General features: G+C 45.3%; 1 protein-coding gene across 1 annotated transcript in view; it reads left to right on the top strand.

The window, feature by feature from the left end:
• Window positions 1–1,080: 1,080 nt before the first annotated feature.
• The window catches only part of TNKS (tankyrase), a 146,634-nt gene continuing 132,067 nt past the window's right edge, over window positions 1,081–15,647 (top strand). Inside the window, exons 1-2 of the mRNA XM_075421540.1 lie at window positions 1,081–1,593; window positions 12,741–12,965. Of these exons, the coding sequence (XP_075277655.1) occupies window positions 1,098–1,593; window positions 12,741–12,965 (721 nt within the window). The 5' untranslated portion in view covers window positions 1,081–1,097. The remainder of the gene's footprint in view (window positions 1,594–12,740; window positions 12,966–15,647) is intronic.

Raw genomic sequence — 15,647 nt, 5'->3', positions numbered from 1 at the left:
ACTGAGCTGGGCACATTTAAGTGGATCCTCATTTACCGTGCCACCGGGCAGGGGGATTGGTCTCCTGCCCACTCCCTCCTCGCTGGCGGAAAGGTACATAGCAGCGCTAGACCAGATCCTAATTTCTTCTGAATTCCCGTTTTCCTATTTTCTGTGCCCCCAGTGCTGGACCTGATCAGCGCTTCTTCAGCGGGTCACACGGTGCTGTGCAAACACTGCGCGAAGCCTTTTCCCTACCGAACAACTCCAGCAGATTGGCTTGCCAGGCTGTCTTCTGCGGCGTGAGGCTGGCTGGCATCAGCCATACTCACTCCCTTTGACGGGAATTCCTCATCCCCCTCCCCGTTCTCCGGCCTGTCACTGCTGCCCCACCAGTGACGGGAGCCCCAGTACCTGGTGTACTGTCAGTTCTCCAGGAACTGGTGCTGTTGGGGTTCTCCAGGTCAATGGAATCTCCCCGGTGCTCACAGATTAGAGTTAAGACAAGCGAACCAGAGGTGTCTCGGTGGCAGTTATTGGGGCTTTCTGACTGAAGCAGTTTACCTGTAACTGCTGCACCAGTGAGCCAGCAGCACCTTGGTCTCCTCTTCCTGCTGCCTTCCAAATCCAACCCGAAATCCTCACGGGAACGCGCCTGCCCGCTCCCCCGCGGCTCGCACCTCCTCACTCCACAGAGGCCCCCACAGGGGGGCTCCTTCGGTCCCCGACACCCAGCGACGTCGCTTTCTCACCCCCAGCACCGACCGACCCCGCCCGCAGGCCCCCGCTTCACCCCTCCCCACCCGCCGCGGCGGTGACCCCATTCCTGCGCAGGGCCGGCCCCGCCCCGCCCCTGGCTCCGCCCACCCCGCCCCGCCCCGCGCCGGAGGAGCCGCAGGCGGCGGCCCCCAGGGGGCAGGCGCGAGCCGCAGCCCTGCCGTGGGGCGGGGTCCCGGTGAGGCCCCGCCCCCTCCCCGCCCCGCCGCCACACCGCGGGCGTCAGGTCCGGGCGCCGCGCGTTGGGATTGGCCGGGAGCGGGCGGAAGCGTGGGCGGGGGTTGCCGCCGTTGCCGCAGTGACGGGGGCCGAGAAGGGGGTGGCGGTGGGGGAGGGCGAAGATGGCGGCGCCGCGTCGCTCCCAACACCACCACCACCATCACCCGCCACCGCCCGGGCCGGCCTCGCCGCCCCCGCCGGCCGCCTCCTCGCCGCCGCGCAGCCCCAGCCTGGGGCCGGCCGACCTCGCCCCCGCCGCGCAGCGCCACAGCCTGGCCGGCCCGGAAGGCGAGGCTCCCCCGGACGCGGAGCGGCCTCCGGCCCCGGAGTGCTCGGAGGGCGCGGGCGCCGCCGCCCCGGGCCCGCCGCCGGGCTCGGGCAGCAGCTCCAGCGGTTCGTCGTCCTCCTCCTCGTCTGCCTCGTCGTCGGTCGCGTCGAGCCCGGCGGCGGAGAGCCCCGAGGCGGCGGGCCCGGGCGCGGCGAGCGGGGCCTTCCGCGAGCTGCTGGAGGCCTGCCGCAATGGGGACGTGACGCGCGTGAAGCGCCTGGTGGACACGGGCAACGTGAACGCCAAGGACATGGCGGGCCGCAAGTCCACGCCGCTCCACTTCGCCGCCGGTGGGTGCCGGGGCCGGGCCGGCCTGCCGATCCCAGCGAGGGCGGTGACAGCCAGGGGGTCGGGGCGGGGAGGGGGCAGCTCCTGGCCTGGGAGAAGCTTCCCTGGCTTCGGGGAGGGCACCTCCGGCGCCTCGGTGGGTCGGGAGAGCCCGAGTCGAAGCCGAGAGCGGGAGTGTGAGCGCCCTTTCGCTGCAGGCGGGGGGGAGATGGCCGTTAAATCTTTTTTTTTTCCCCCCCCTTGTAAAATGAAAGAAGATACTGTGGGTGAAACGAGTGGGAGAGCAGATCCTGGAGGTGTAAGGGAGGCTGTGTGATCTAAAAGTACAGATGTTTTTCCTCTGTGTTTGACACATAGGCTGCAGACTTGTGCACACGTGCTTAGGAAGTGAGAGGCTGGAATTCAGGACAGAATCAGCTTGAAGCTAAGGGTTTCACGTGTGTTGGAGCAGCTGTTGAAAGTCCGGGACCCCTGCGATACATGTGGGCTTGACAAGAATCGGAGTCGCTGCCTTGTGCTTGGAATGGCCTGCAAGCATGTTCTCTGAACGTGGCTGATCTTAGGCAGTCCTTATCTGCCACTGATGCAGCGTGTTGATTTGATCTCCTCCTCCTTTGTGGGCAAAAGGAGAAATAAAACTTGTTTGCTTATGAGCGTAGGAGTCTGCTGCGTATAAGAAGCTGTGTTATGGACAAAAGCTCAAGTTTTATGAACTGTGCTGAAGTGAGAGTTGTATGGCATTCACTACAGGAGTGGGAGCTGGAGAGTGCAATATGCAGTGTTTTAAACTGCTTTCAAACCTCGTAAAGCTAAACTCTGAAATGACAAGAGAGTGAGTTCCACTTCTGATTTTGTGATAAAGAAATTATTCTAATTTCTTCTTAATTTCCCAATTCTGGGGGTAGCTGGATTTTTTTTTTTTTCTCCTTCCCCTGGGTGCTTGACTTCTCCCTAGCCCCGTCTGGTTTTCTCAAGTGTCCTTTTTGGCAGCAATAACAGGCAGTTAAGTCACTTTTACTGTAATAGGGAAGGACAACTTCTCTAGTTCTAGTTTCTTGTAAAAAGCACAAAGTTCAGGTTTCGTTAAGCTTTGTGATATTTCTAGTGTCAAAATCACCTCTATCTTCTTTCTCATGGCAGAAGGAGGGTGACTTCTGAGAGCATGCAGAATCTTTAACAAATACGTAAGCTGGGGATAAGGTGAGAACCGAGATCTTTGTAATCAATTATTTAAGAAGCTTGGGATAGATCTAAATCTGTTTGTAAAAGTTGGAATCATTTGTCCATTATCCACTTCCAGATAAAATCTGCATAGCCACATCAAGTTGTAGCAACAGTGTTGTCCAGATTTTCTTTATTTGGGGTGTCTGAACTGTCAATTGATCTGAATGAAGGGGATTCAGTTCTTCAGTGCTGTGATGAAATGTTGGCTGGTGTGCTGAATAAATGTGACCTGCTTTGGACAGCTATTCACAAGGCAGAAATTAATATTGAGACCGTATCAGGGTGATAGAGACCTCTCTAGCAAGCAGGAAGAGAGTGAACAAAGTATTATTTTCCTTGCATCCTCCAGTTTGACTGTTATTCTAGCAGAACCTCTCTTGAAATTCTGAGTGTCTTCCCAGATATGTGGTATTCAGCTTTTTCTTTGGAAGTCATCTGAGGGATTCTTCGATAGAGGTGTGCATGCCTGGAAAGAGGAAAATTCAGTGTTGTCTCAACTGCTGTGTGGATTGCAGGATATTTGGGTCTCTGGTACCAGTGCAGGATTTGGATGTTGTCCAGCAGCACCCAAGAATCAGAGTAGGAAGTAGATTCTGAAGACGTGAAAGTGACTGAGTGACTTCAAAATACAAAAAAGAAATTAAGTGGAGGTATCAGTGTATTCATAGGTTTTGCATTTTTTTTTTTTTTTAATGAAAATAAGCTTGCTTATAACTAAAAAAAAATTAAAAAGCAACTGTGCTAGACACACACAAAGGGGTGTTTGGTTTGAGGTTTTATCCATACTGGTGGCCAAAAGCAGATGTCTAGGGAAGAGTTACACACTTGCCCGCTTCTTATGTGATACTTCCCAGAATGCTCTTTCTGCAGTTTGTGGCTGAGCAGCAGTTTGAGCAAGACCCAGATTCTACATGTTAGTAGAAGCTCATCTTGTGGTAAGGAATTAATAAATAACTGGAGTGTTAACTGATATTAAAAGTAACTTGCTTCCTCTCGTATTTTCCACCTTCTTCACTGGAATATCCTGTGTTCTGCTTAATGCTTCTCTTCTTCAAACTGCATTGAATGAGACAAACTATTCCACTCCCTTGCCTTTCCACTGCACTCCTTTGATCTGAAGATGTGTTGCCTCTTTTCCTTGAGAAAGATGTCAGCTGTCATTGTTGATTTCACTAGATTCTGAACATCTTTATTATATGCCCCTCACTAGTTGAAAAAGTTTGTTATGCCTGTGCTGTCTGTTCTTGTGAACTGGCTTGATAATCCTGTGTTTGATGATGTTGTCACATAGTTGACAAAATACCTTTTTAGGCAGCATAACCAAATGAGTTGGTGGTTCTGCGTGAATGTGAGAGGTAGATTTCCCCCCCGACCCCCTTTGGGGAATGCTATTGACTTTTTTTTTTTAATGATTGGATGGTTTCAGTCTATGTGATAATGTGGCAGATTTTAGGTGTTCTTTGTGTGGGGTAGAATGGGACTTTCGTCTCAGCCTACGTGATTTCTGTGAATCATTATGTGGTTTGTGGGGGATGCCTGTACTGGTCCATTGTGTTTGAAGAAAGTTGGCAGTGATTCTTTCATGGCTCTTTATTGGTGTGTCATCCTCCATTTATAGCACTCGCATAGCAAGGTTGGCTTTCCAAGACTTTTCTACCTCTAATATGCCTAGATGGGGAGGAGTCCTTTGACCTTTTGTCTGAAACCCCAGCTTTTTCACAGAGCCAGCAAGAATTCGTAGGAGCCAGCTTGGTAAGGGACTTGCTTCTTCCCTTCTGAAACAACGTTTAGCCTTAGAAAAGGATACATATGTATTTCCTGCTGATACCTTGGTTCATATTTTCTTGGGCCTAGTGCTTGCGATAGATCATTAGTAATAGCACCTCTTTCAGAAATGACTAGGTAGATGGACCTGATAGAAATAAGCTGAGTCCTAGCTAATTTCTTCATTAGCCACGGTCATAAGCTTGTCCAGTTCCATGCCCATTTAATAAGAAGTTTAACATTTTGATGAAGTTAGCCCCTCATGTTCTGATGCAACAAATGCTTTTAGCTTTACAATTATTCTCTTTCTAGTGTTTAGCCCACGGATATAGAGAATAATAAGAGTAATTGATGAACTGTGACTTAATGCCCACTTCTGTACTGAGGTAGAGGTTTCCAGAGTGGCTTTGGTAAGGTAAGGTATGGAGTTGGGATTGCAGGGTGAAGTGCTCTTGGTGATATCAGCCCCAACTCAGGCTTGGAGAAACCTGGTTTAAGGTGACTTGTTAGAGCATCAGTGATACCCCTTGTTACCTCTGCTTGGTTCTATACTAATGACAAAAAGCTGTTTGGGCAAGGTAGTTTTCTGTAAGTGTGCTTTTGATGCCACTAGTAATAACTGCTGGAAGTCAAATCTTTGCGAAGGCTAGCATATTCTTCGGAAAAGTTCAGGAATACAGAGCTTTAGTCCTGAAGACAAAGGGATCTTACTTGGGTTGGAAAATAGTCAGTGGTCAGAGTTCAGGAAGAGAGCTGATCAAGTTCATTTGTCAACTAGAAGGCTGTTAATCATAAAAATGCAAGCTGCTTCAACCTGTGTGAGATAAGCATCTGAGGAGGCAGAACTAATATAACTAGCTACTGGGTGCTCATGGAGGGAGAGGCAGGAAACAGCAAGAAGTAGTTGGTGACTTATTACACACTTCCACTCTATGCAGAGACACCTGAATCAACCACTCCACCTGTGGTGCAGGGTACAAGTTAGCTTAAATTGCCCTGGAAAGCCTTGCTTGAGGTATCATTCTTAAACTACTCTGACTCATTTTTGTTACAGTTGTCTGATATATCCTTGCCATAGAAGAGACGTCTGACCTTACTGAAACAGTTGTTTGTAAAGCTAAGTCACTGATTAATTCTGCCTTGTGCAACTTAAAGCAGGGGTAAGAATAATTTTGAGGTAGATTCGTGTGGATAGAATGAAGACTGGAGATTGTGTAGTCGATTGGGAAACACCCTGGCAGCCTTACAGGCTCAGAGCCTACAAAATGCAGACTTTTTCATGTGAAAAGATGAGTTGATAAATTACTGGCTTTGACTTTGGAATTCTTTCTTTTATGTTTTTGTACCATTTGTAGTACATGAATTCTGTTAGTGTCACAAGCGTATTACTTCATAGGAAGTTTCAGCTTGCTTTCTTTGACTGGTAACTTGTTCTCTTGAATGGTCTTACAATACTTTGTGCAATTTTTTTCTCTCTCCTTCCCATTTAAAATCCTTTGAAGGAATTTACAAGAGGACATAAATGCAAAATCTCAGACCTTCAGTAATACTGAACCAGGTGCCCTTTCTCCCAGCTTGAAGGCTCTGCAGTTTACTTAGCTGAATCACTCTGTTTAATTGTGTTCTGCCCAGTGACGTGGGAGAAGTACTGGTGGCTTTTGGAAGACCTGTCTTGGGGAAAGGACTGGTCCCAGAATGTGCAGTACTACAGCAAAGAGGCGTATAGTGACTTGGCTTGAACGACTTCTACGCTTTGCTCAAAACGTCGTGTGTCTCCAAGATGTGTGCATCTCTACTTCAAGGACTTGTGTTCTCATATGAGCTATGCTTAGTGCTCTAGCAAGTGGGATTGTATTTAGTAAGAGCATTTTTCCTGCTTTGCCTAAGCTCACAGTAAAACCGGCAGGTGTACTTAACCTGTCATTATACACTTTTGTAAAATTTAACTCCTTTTGGAGTCAGTGTGTTCTGAAGAGCAAGCAGGTGAAAAGAGGGAAAACACCGAGTGAAGGAAGTCTTCTTCCATGTGAGAAGTTAAACTTATGTGCTGCACGTAACAGCAACTTTGCAGAGGTTGAAATTGGCGCTTGGAGGAGTTCATGCTATGTTGTGATCAAGTGACATGAATTGGGCAGTGGGTGAAATGGGACAATTGATGAAACTGCCTGCTTGATGTGTTCTACTCGCTGGGGAAAGCATTATTTGAATTCTAGTGGGAAATCCATATATTTATTTGGTTGTTTTTTTACCAAACTTTCTGAAAATGAGTCTTGAAATTGGACAGTGAATTATGTAGCTTCTGGGAGTGTTACTAATTAAGTATCTGTGAACTGTTGCCATGAGAAAACTTACCACTAACTGAACGCAGGTTTAACATGGAAGCCCTAACCTGAGCATGTAACAGCGGGTATCAACTGGGGCTCCTGTTGCTTTCCTTGCATTGCTTCCCTTGTCAGCCATTCAGCCTGCTCACCCTGCTGCCTGTTAGATTTAATGCCACAAGAAGACATGGGACAGGACATGCCTGCGGGCTGGGAGCAGGGTGCGAAGGGGGAGTAGGACAGGTCTTGGTGGTAGTATTAGTAAGCGTTTGTTGGGGTGTCTGTGTGCTGCCTTGTCTGACGGCGTTTAGAAGTTTTATTTAGCTTAGTTTTCAAGCTGCCAGTTTACTAGGTAAGACCTTTTTTTTTTTCCCTTCCCACTTCCAGCCTAAAGTGACAGGTATAGCTTGGAAAAAGCCAAGAATACAGCAATGGCAAAGAACTGGTTAAGTGGTGTTTTCTCTGAATTGTCTGTGTGTCTTTTGATTTATGTAAAGCTGTCGTAGCTATGTCCATCTCCTGGCTTTCGCCAAGCCTTGCTCTTCAGTTGTTTCTGGGAGATGACTGGGGAAATGAAGAGCCTGCCAGTCACTCTGAATTGTCACCTTTTCTTTGGTCTGACTGATGAGTGTTTCACCCTTAAATTTCAGATGTTCTCTTGCTACTGCCTTTTTATGATGGGATTACTGCTTCCTTTCTCTCCTGGACAGTGTGTTTTCTGAGGTACTGTGACTTGCCTGAAACTTCTAAATTGTGTAAAGAAGCTAAAATGAGGGTGAAGCTTGTGCATTTTATCTGTGTGAAATAGCACAAGCTAATAAGGGACCCTGCCTATGAGTGTGCTTTGGAAGCTGGCAGGTGAATCTCGTCAAAACAAGCTTATGTGCTGGGCCTTTAAAAGTGACTCTCATCCATAGTTACCCTGGTTTTGGATGTTTTCTGTAGGAACCTTTTGTTCGATGATCTTTTGGAATCTTTCTTTACAGGTCCTTTCTTGGGATCTCTTCCTTAGTTTTTGTAAATTAAAGTTGCACTGGAAATGTGCAAGAGTAGGATATTTAAAGTAATCTTAAATTATGTCTCATCAGTTTCTTCAGTTTAAACTGAGTGATATATGCTTAATCTGTCACAAATGGTTTGACATGTGTCTTGTTTTTTACAAAAGGTGACCCTGACACTGCAGGAGTTTCAATGATTACAACTGCTTTGTCAGATTGGGTTGTGCGATCATTTTAAAGACTTTCTGGCACTTTGTCAGTTCAAGTTTTTACAGGTTTGCCTGTGATAGCAGTGGTGGTGGGGGAAGCTATTTACATAATTGGTTGCTTTTTCTCTGAAAGATGGGTGGTCTGGTGGGATAAAACCACAGTAACCTTTACTGTGCTTTTTGAGAACTGATTCACCAAAAACCGTACAGTAGTCATTGCTGGAATTTTCAAAGATACCTTTATAAATGATCTGATGCCCAGCAATACCTGGAAGAAGTATGTGCATACTCCTGAAAATCACAACACTCAACAATTTGAAGAAAAAAAAAAAAATTCTGTGTTTTCAGGCACTGTCAAGTTGTTTTTCCTCAAGAGACAAGAAGTACATGTAAAGCAAATGCTTGTGCAGTGTCTGCACTGGTTTGAGTAGCTCAGTCTGTAAAAAGTAAAGGCTAATAAAATCTGTTGATCTACTGTTTAGTTGAAAGCAACCCTTTCTAATTCTTGTCTTTGTCAGTCTTCCTTTGCCAGTCAAATGAACAATATAAACGTGGGAACCTTGAGGGCTTGCTTCTTGGTATTTGTGCCCCAGGCCTGTTAGCTTTGCTGTGGGACCAGATACGCTTTGTTTTCTGTTGTACCCATTTAAGCTGTCATTTCCTGTTAGAAAAATTACAAGTGATTTTCCTTGGCTGTTTTATAACAGAAATAAACAAACAAAAATTTTCATGTCAGAAGCTGCTGTGATTTACAGTAGCAGTGGCCTTGCTGACATTTTGGTGAAGAAAAATGTGTCTTCTGGTAGCAGTTTTGTTGTGATAAATAAGTACCACATTTAATAATACCAGTTTTGATTTGCACACTTCCATTTCTGTAGTGTAATTTCTAACGTGAAGTGATCAGTGTATAACGTACCAGGAAAGCTTTGACTTTCGTCTGCAGTGGTGGACTAAAATTGGATTGCTGAGTGAGTGCCAGTCTGGTTGTGGGCCCCTCCCTGCAGCTGGTATGGCTCAGCAGCTTGTGGAGCAGCTGATGAACTGCTGTTTAGCCCCATGTATTAAAGAAAACCTGCTTTGGTGTCTGCTCAGTGTGCTAACTTGTAATTTGTAGTGGTCCAGCATCTGTGCAACCAGCAGCTGGGGGCTCCGTACAGTGGGGGTAGGGGAATCCTTACAGCTATCCAAAAGTAAGCGGGCTGTGCTAGTTAACTGGAGCCCTTGAGCTACGTTACCCTACAGTATTAACCGAGGTGTGAACTGCTACAGTCCGTCCTAGATGTGGGCATCTGTGTGCATGTCCATGATGGCTTCCCCAGACTGTTTTTCCACCTGCTTGCTGGTGTCTTGTAGAGCAATACTTCTTTAGGCAGCAATAAAGATACCATTAAACTGTTACCAAAACTCTCGAGCCATAATAAGCCTCAGTAAAGGCTTTTGATTTGGCCTTGCCTGCCTTAACTGTAGCATTAATCAACTTCTAGAAAAATTCTGTCCTTCAGGAAAGGGTGTTGAAGGACTCTCTGCTTCACTGGGGAGACAGTGTAAATTCCTGCAGAATGGCCAGCCTGCGGCTTGACTGAAAGCTGAATGTCAAGTTAAAACGTTAGCCTGAACTGGATAAGCTGGTGTGCATGCAAAGCCTCTAGATCTGGCTTGCAGATCTCACTGTATGGACTGTGGGGGAAAAGTGTGTTAATCCTACACAGTAAATCTGCATAACTGTAATGAGTGCACTATGGCAAAAAAAGGGGGCTTAGCTGGGGGAAAACGTTCCAATTTGAGAAGTATTCATGCGTGAGTTGTTGTCTGCCACAGAGGGTGCTGACTTTTGAGAATAATTTCCGTCACTGTTTTAGGAGCATTTTGCTGCGGCTGGGTTGCGTGGTCACGTGGGGCAGAACTGACAGCTTCTTTGTTGCTTCTGTTGGGCTTTGTGTTTGCCTTATAGAAAGGAAATAATGTCTTTAGTTACATTTTTGATCTGCGATCTGTGGAGTTAACACAATCTATAAGCTGCCAGTTAAGCACCACCGTGATGGAATTTCACTTGCTACAGTGTTTGATTCAGCTGTTCCATAAACATAGTTCATATATGTGGGATTCTTCATACTTAAGCTGGTTGGTATCCATGATTACCAGAAGACACAAGAACTCTTAAAGGGGCAGTGTTTTAAAAAACTCCAGTGATACTGCTTTTAGCCCTGAGGATTGTAAGAAAAGCAATCCAACCTTTAAGATGCAACCTAGTACAAAAGTGAACACTTGTGCTTTAGTTCAAACTGTCCCTCTTGAGCCTGATACCTGTCCTCTAAGGTGGTGATCTCCAAAGCGGGGTGTGCAAGATACTTCATTGGGGTGCAGGAAGAAAATACATTTTGTACCATTAATAAATATAATAGAATTTTTAAAACAGTGTTTATTTCATCTTTATCTCAGCCTTTTTGAATTTCTGTTTTTGGTGTATGTTTATAATTACATAATAGTATAGTAGTGCATGTATATAATATTTACAAATATATCTATATTGAGGGTGCCTGCTCAAAAAATTTTTTACTGATCGGGATGCACAATCAAAAAAGTTTGGAGGCTGCTGCTCTAAAGCATTCTGGGGCCACAGGAAGCACATCTGGGCACTAGAACCTTTCCAGGTTCATCGCGGGCAACAAGCTAAAGGTGTCAGGGCCTGGCATGCTGATCACAGAATCACAGAATAGTAGGGGTTGGAAGGGACTTCTGTGGGTCATCTAGTCCAACCCTCCTGCTGAAGCAGGGTCACCTACAGCAGGCTGCACAGGACCTTGTCCAGGCGGGTCTTGAATATCTCCAGAGAAGGAGACTCCACAACCTCCCTGGGCAGCCTGGGCCAGTGCTCCGTCACCCTCAGAGGGAAGAAGTTCTTCCTCATGTTCAGACGGAACTTCCTGTGCCTCAGTTTGTGCCCATTGGCCCTTGTCCTGTCACTGGGCACTTCTGAAAAGAGTCTGGCCCCATCCTCCTGACACCCACCCTTCAGATATTTATAAGCATTTATTAGGTCCCCTCGCAGCCTTCTTCAGGCTGAACAAGCCCAGCTCCCTCAGCCTCTCCTCGTAGGGGAGATGTTCCACTCCCCTCATCATCCTTGTAGCCCTCCGCTGGACTCTCTCCAGTAGCTCCTCATCTTTCTTGAACTGGGGAGCCCAGAACTGGACAGACTACTCCAGATGAGGCCTCACCAGGGCAGTGTAGAGGGGAAGGAGAACCTCCCTCGTCCTGCTGGCCACACTCTTCTTGATGCACCCCAGGATCCCATTGGCTTTCTTGGCAGCCAGGGCACACTGCTGGCTCATGGTTAACCTGTCGTCCACCAGGACACCCAGGTCCCTCTCCGCAGAGCTGCTCTCCAGCAGGTCCACCCCAAGCCTGTACTGGTGCATGAGGTTGTTCCTCCCCAGGTGCAGGACCCTGCATTTGCCTTTGTTGAACCTCATCAGGTTCCTCTCTGCCCAGCTTTCCAGCCTATCCAGGTCACGCTGAATGGCAGCACAGCCTTCTGGTGTGTCTACCACACCTCCCAGTTTGGTGTCATCAGCAAACTTGCTGAGGGTATATTCTAACTCTTCATCCAGGTCGTTGATGAAGAAGTTAAACAAGACTGGGCCCAGTACTGACCCCTGGGGGACACCACTTGTTACCAGCCTCCAACTAGACTCAGCGCTGCTGATGACAACCCTCTTGAGTTCTGCCATTCAGCCAGTTCTCTATCCACTTCACTGACCACTCATCCAGCCCACACTTCCTCAGCTTCCCCAGGAGGATATCATGGGAGACTGTGTCGAAAGCCTTGCTGAAGTCCAGGTAGACAACATCCACGGCTCTCCGTCTACCCAGCCAGTCATGTCATTGTAGAAAGCTGTTAGATTGGTCAGGCATGATTTCCCCTTGGTGAATCCATGCTGACTACTCCTGATAACCTTCTTTTCTTTTCTGATGCAGGATTTTGAAGTGTATTAGCTTAATGATGCTGGCTTTATGTTTTCTCTGGCCGTAACAGAGGCTTCCTTCCTAGGATGGGACTTGCCTGAGGTAGTATTTCCCACCTGAGGTCTCAGTTCTACTAATCTGTAATTTCTTAGTCTCTCAGTCAATTTGTCAGTTGGAGGTGGTCAGACTCCTTGAGCAAGAGTGTAGTTTGGGTTGAGATAAGGTTGTTCGACTTGAGCGCTGAGAATGTCCTTTAGTGTTTATTAATATGGGGTCTTCTCCAAGAGAAGACCTATATCAAGAGACAGTATGTAAGACGCTTGCTTCAGGTACATACAGATTATACCACACTTTTAAAATTCATTAAAAGCTTTTCTTGAAAAAGAGTGGCAAGCCTATTGTAGAACTTCTTCATGAGATGGAGTGGCAGCCAGTCAGGCTGATTATAATACAAGTGTTCACCTCTGTCATGAGTGTAAGTGAATCTTCCAACTGTTTTTTGGGCAGGTGAATACAGTCTCACTTTGTCGTGAAATGAACTAAAAAGCACAAGAGGGACATGAGTAATATTGTTTGATGTCTGTACAGTGGACTAAGAGTGAATAGGTTTAAATATTAAACCATGTTGTTCTACCAGACAAATGAACAGAAATATGTTCTCTTGCAGGTTTTGGAAGGAAGGATGTCGTAGAGCACTTGCTGCAGACAGGAGCCAATGTTCATGCTCGTGACGACGGAGGGCTCATACCCCTGCACAATGCCTGCTCTTTTGGTCATGCTGAAGTGGTTAGTCTGTTACTATGTCAAGGGGCAGACCCAAACGCTAGAGACAATTGGAACTACACTCCTTTGCATGAAGCTGCTATCAAGGGGAAAATAGATGTGTGTATTGGTAAGTGTCTGTCACTTCTTATATTGAAGCTTTACCAGGTATAGGTTTTGTGCAGTTGTTGTCTTCAATGTGCTGGACTTGAGATGAAAGACACTGCTGTTCTTAACAGCTAACTTCTTGTAAACTAGCAGGTAGATATAGTGATAGTCATTTAAGACTAACTTGTTCGTGGTGTGCAAGGCAAGCTTTGCTGAACATTCATCTGAAAAACTAAACTGGGGACGCTGGGTAACATCTCCTCATCTGTTAAATTACAATATTCAAAACCTGAATATGGAAGTTTGTCTTTCTTGGTCACCCTCAAGAAGACTAGCCTTACTAGGTAAAGTCTTCGCGTTTTGAGCTGCTGTAGATGTTATCTTTGTGGTTAGGAAGCTGGTTAACCTTTCATTCTATACAGTATGGGGAAACATCTCATTAGTCCTTTGGTGCTTTCAAATACAAGTTACAGGACACGATTGTTCACAGTGGTTATATATCTTCAGTGTGTGTGCTGTAGCCTGGAGCCAAAGCAATTTCAAATGAAATTGAACACTTCAGTCATTTTAAATGTATCTAGAAGATATAAAGAGCTTTTCAGTCAGGATGTCTTTAACTTTTATGGTTTTTCTCAGTGTACTTAGTAATATTTTTTTTCTAAATGGAAACTTCTATTTTTATTTTTTACACTCAGATCAGTTCCTTGAACTTATTTACCAATTCTGGTTCTTCTTGCATCTGCTAACCTGAATAAAATGGTCTGCTTAACATTGTGATTTTAATCAAATGTGAAAAGGAAGCTTGATTATTTTTTTGGGAACGACAATTAAAATTATGAACATGAGGTTTGTTCTATGTGTTACCCAGCTAACAAGACACAAGTGTCGTAATTTCAGATAATGTCTATTTGCTTAAAGACTTTCTACATAGAATTCCTGTGGAGAAAGCTGTAAAAGTTACAGGGAAAATTCTTGTATTAGCTTTGTTGCAATACTTATGTCATTACATAAAAAAAACCCACCAGAAATTGAGGGAAAGAAAATTGGAGGAATCACAAGGGATGTGATGGACTTTGTTCATTTCATCTCTGTGTGCCAGGTGAAACACACGAGGACTGTTCTACGGCAGTGACCGAGTATAGTTGGTGATGCAGCAGTACTGGGGGAAGAGATCCATTGATATAGTAGGTCCCAAGAACAGTCTGCTGTGACAATGGTGAATGGAGAAGCAAGCTTAATTCCAGTCAGTAACTGGAGTTGTGTATGTGACTTAAAGGAAGTAATTACTTTGCTCTGTTCAGTGCTGGAGTGTGCATGGCTTTGGGAACTGCTGACTGAAAACACAAGTTAAATGGGAGAAGGTTGATAGTAAGAGGCTGAGGAGTGACCTTTAAAGGTGGCCTGGGTTTGTTTGCTTTGGAAAAGATTTGTCCTGCACAGTCTTTTAAAACCTTGTTATAAAGCAGGAGGGGATGCAGCAGCACACATTTGTGTTCATAGGTGATAGTATGAAAGACGGTTGCAAAAGAAGATTTTAGGGGTTTTAGGGATTTTAGGCAGCATGGGTGGTGTCAGCTTTGGGTGGTTTGTCTAAAGACTCTGGTACTCTTAGGAGGAGATTGGGCAGGTCGTATCAAGGTGACAGAGTGTGTGGTACATCAAGTTTGATGTACAATGCTGGCAGTAATTTGCGATTATTTAGATCTGATTTCCATAATCAAAGAAATGGTGATACCTTTAAAGGTATACTCTAATTCATCAGGAAGTTGTGGGCTTGGTGAAAGGAAGTACAGAATCAAATTAATGGCTTGTATCACACAGAACTTCATTCTGTGTTCCATGCACAGATTAGAGCTGTGACTCTAAATGATAGTCATTAGACTAAGAGGATGATCCATATATATAAAATATTCAGCACATGGTACTGGTCAATCCCCAAGGCTCTTCTGTTGTCTGCTGCAGTTGTAGGGTTCCTTGGAAGCACTGAGCAGGGCTGCAGGACTGGATGCAGTTCTCTTTACAAAGCTACTTGCAGGCAGATTGGAGTCTGGCAAGTTTTTAAAGGTTTATTTCATTTTAAAGAAGCAGGCATGATGCTGTTATGCTTAGCTGAGTTATGGGTATCCACGTCTGTTGTACTTCAGTCAGGTACATGATCTGTCAATGCAAGAGTTATTACTGAAGACAAGTGTCACCAGTCACTAGATTTAATATGTACTGTAGCATGGTGCTTCTTTAGGATTTAGTTGATTCTGTAAATGCTAGAACAGAAGTTTAGACAAAAAAGTCCACTCTTGTTTGTGGTAAGTTTGTTTGCAATTTATATCTAGTGGGAAAGCATATTTTGCTGTCTTTGGCAAGTTCCTGTTTCTTTTCAAAGGTTTTGTATAAAATTTTTATATTAAGGTCTTCAGCTTTTATCTCAAAGTCTTTTGAAGGAACACATTATACACAGGAATAATGGAACAATGATTGCTTAGGGCATGAATTCTGACTAGGAGTACTTGAATAGCTTTCTGGAATATATTGTACAGTACTGCTATTTACACCTGAAATGTATACTGTTAAAGTAGGTATGATGAAAGAAACTGGCCTGTTAAAAAAAAAAAGTCACATTCTTAGAGTGTTCCTTTTTAAACAAGCAAGGCATGCTTTTTAAAAAGTGTTTATTGAAGAATAGTCTCTGGAAATCCTGGCATAACCT

This window comes from Opisthocomus hoazin, chromosome 5, assembly GCF_030867145.1.
Source record: "Opisthocomus hoazin isolate bOpiHoa1 chromosome 5, bOpiHoa1.hap1, whole genome shotgun sequence".
Classification (NCBI taxonomy): Eukaryota; Metazoa; Chordata; class Aves; order Opisthocomiformes; family Opisthocomidae; genus Opisthocomus; species Opisthocomus hoazin.
Note: the sequence above shows the minus strand (reverse complement) of the source record. Positions and strands in the feature narration are given on the sequence as shown.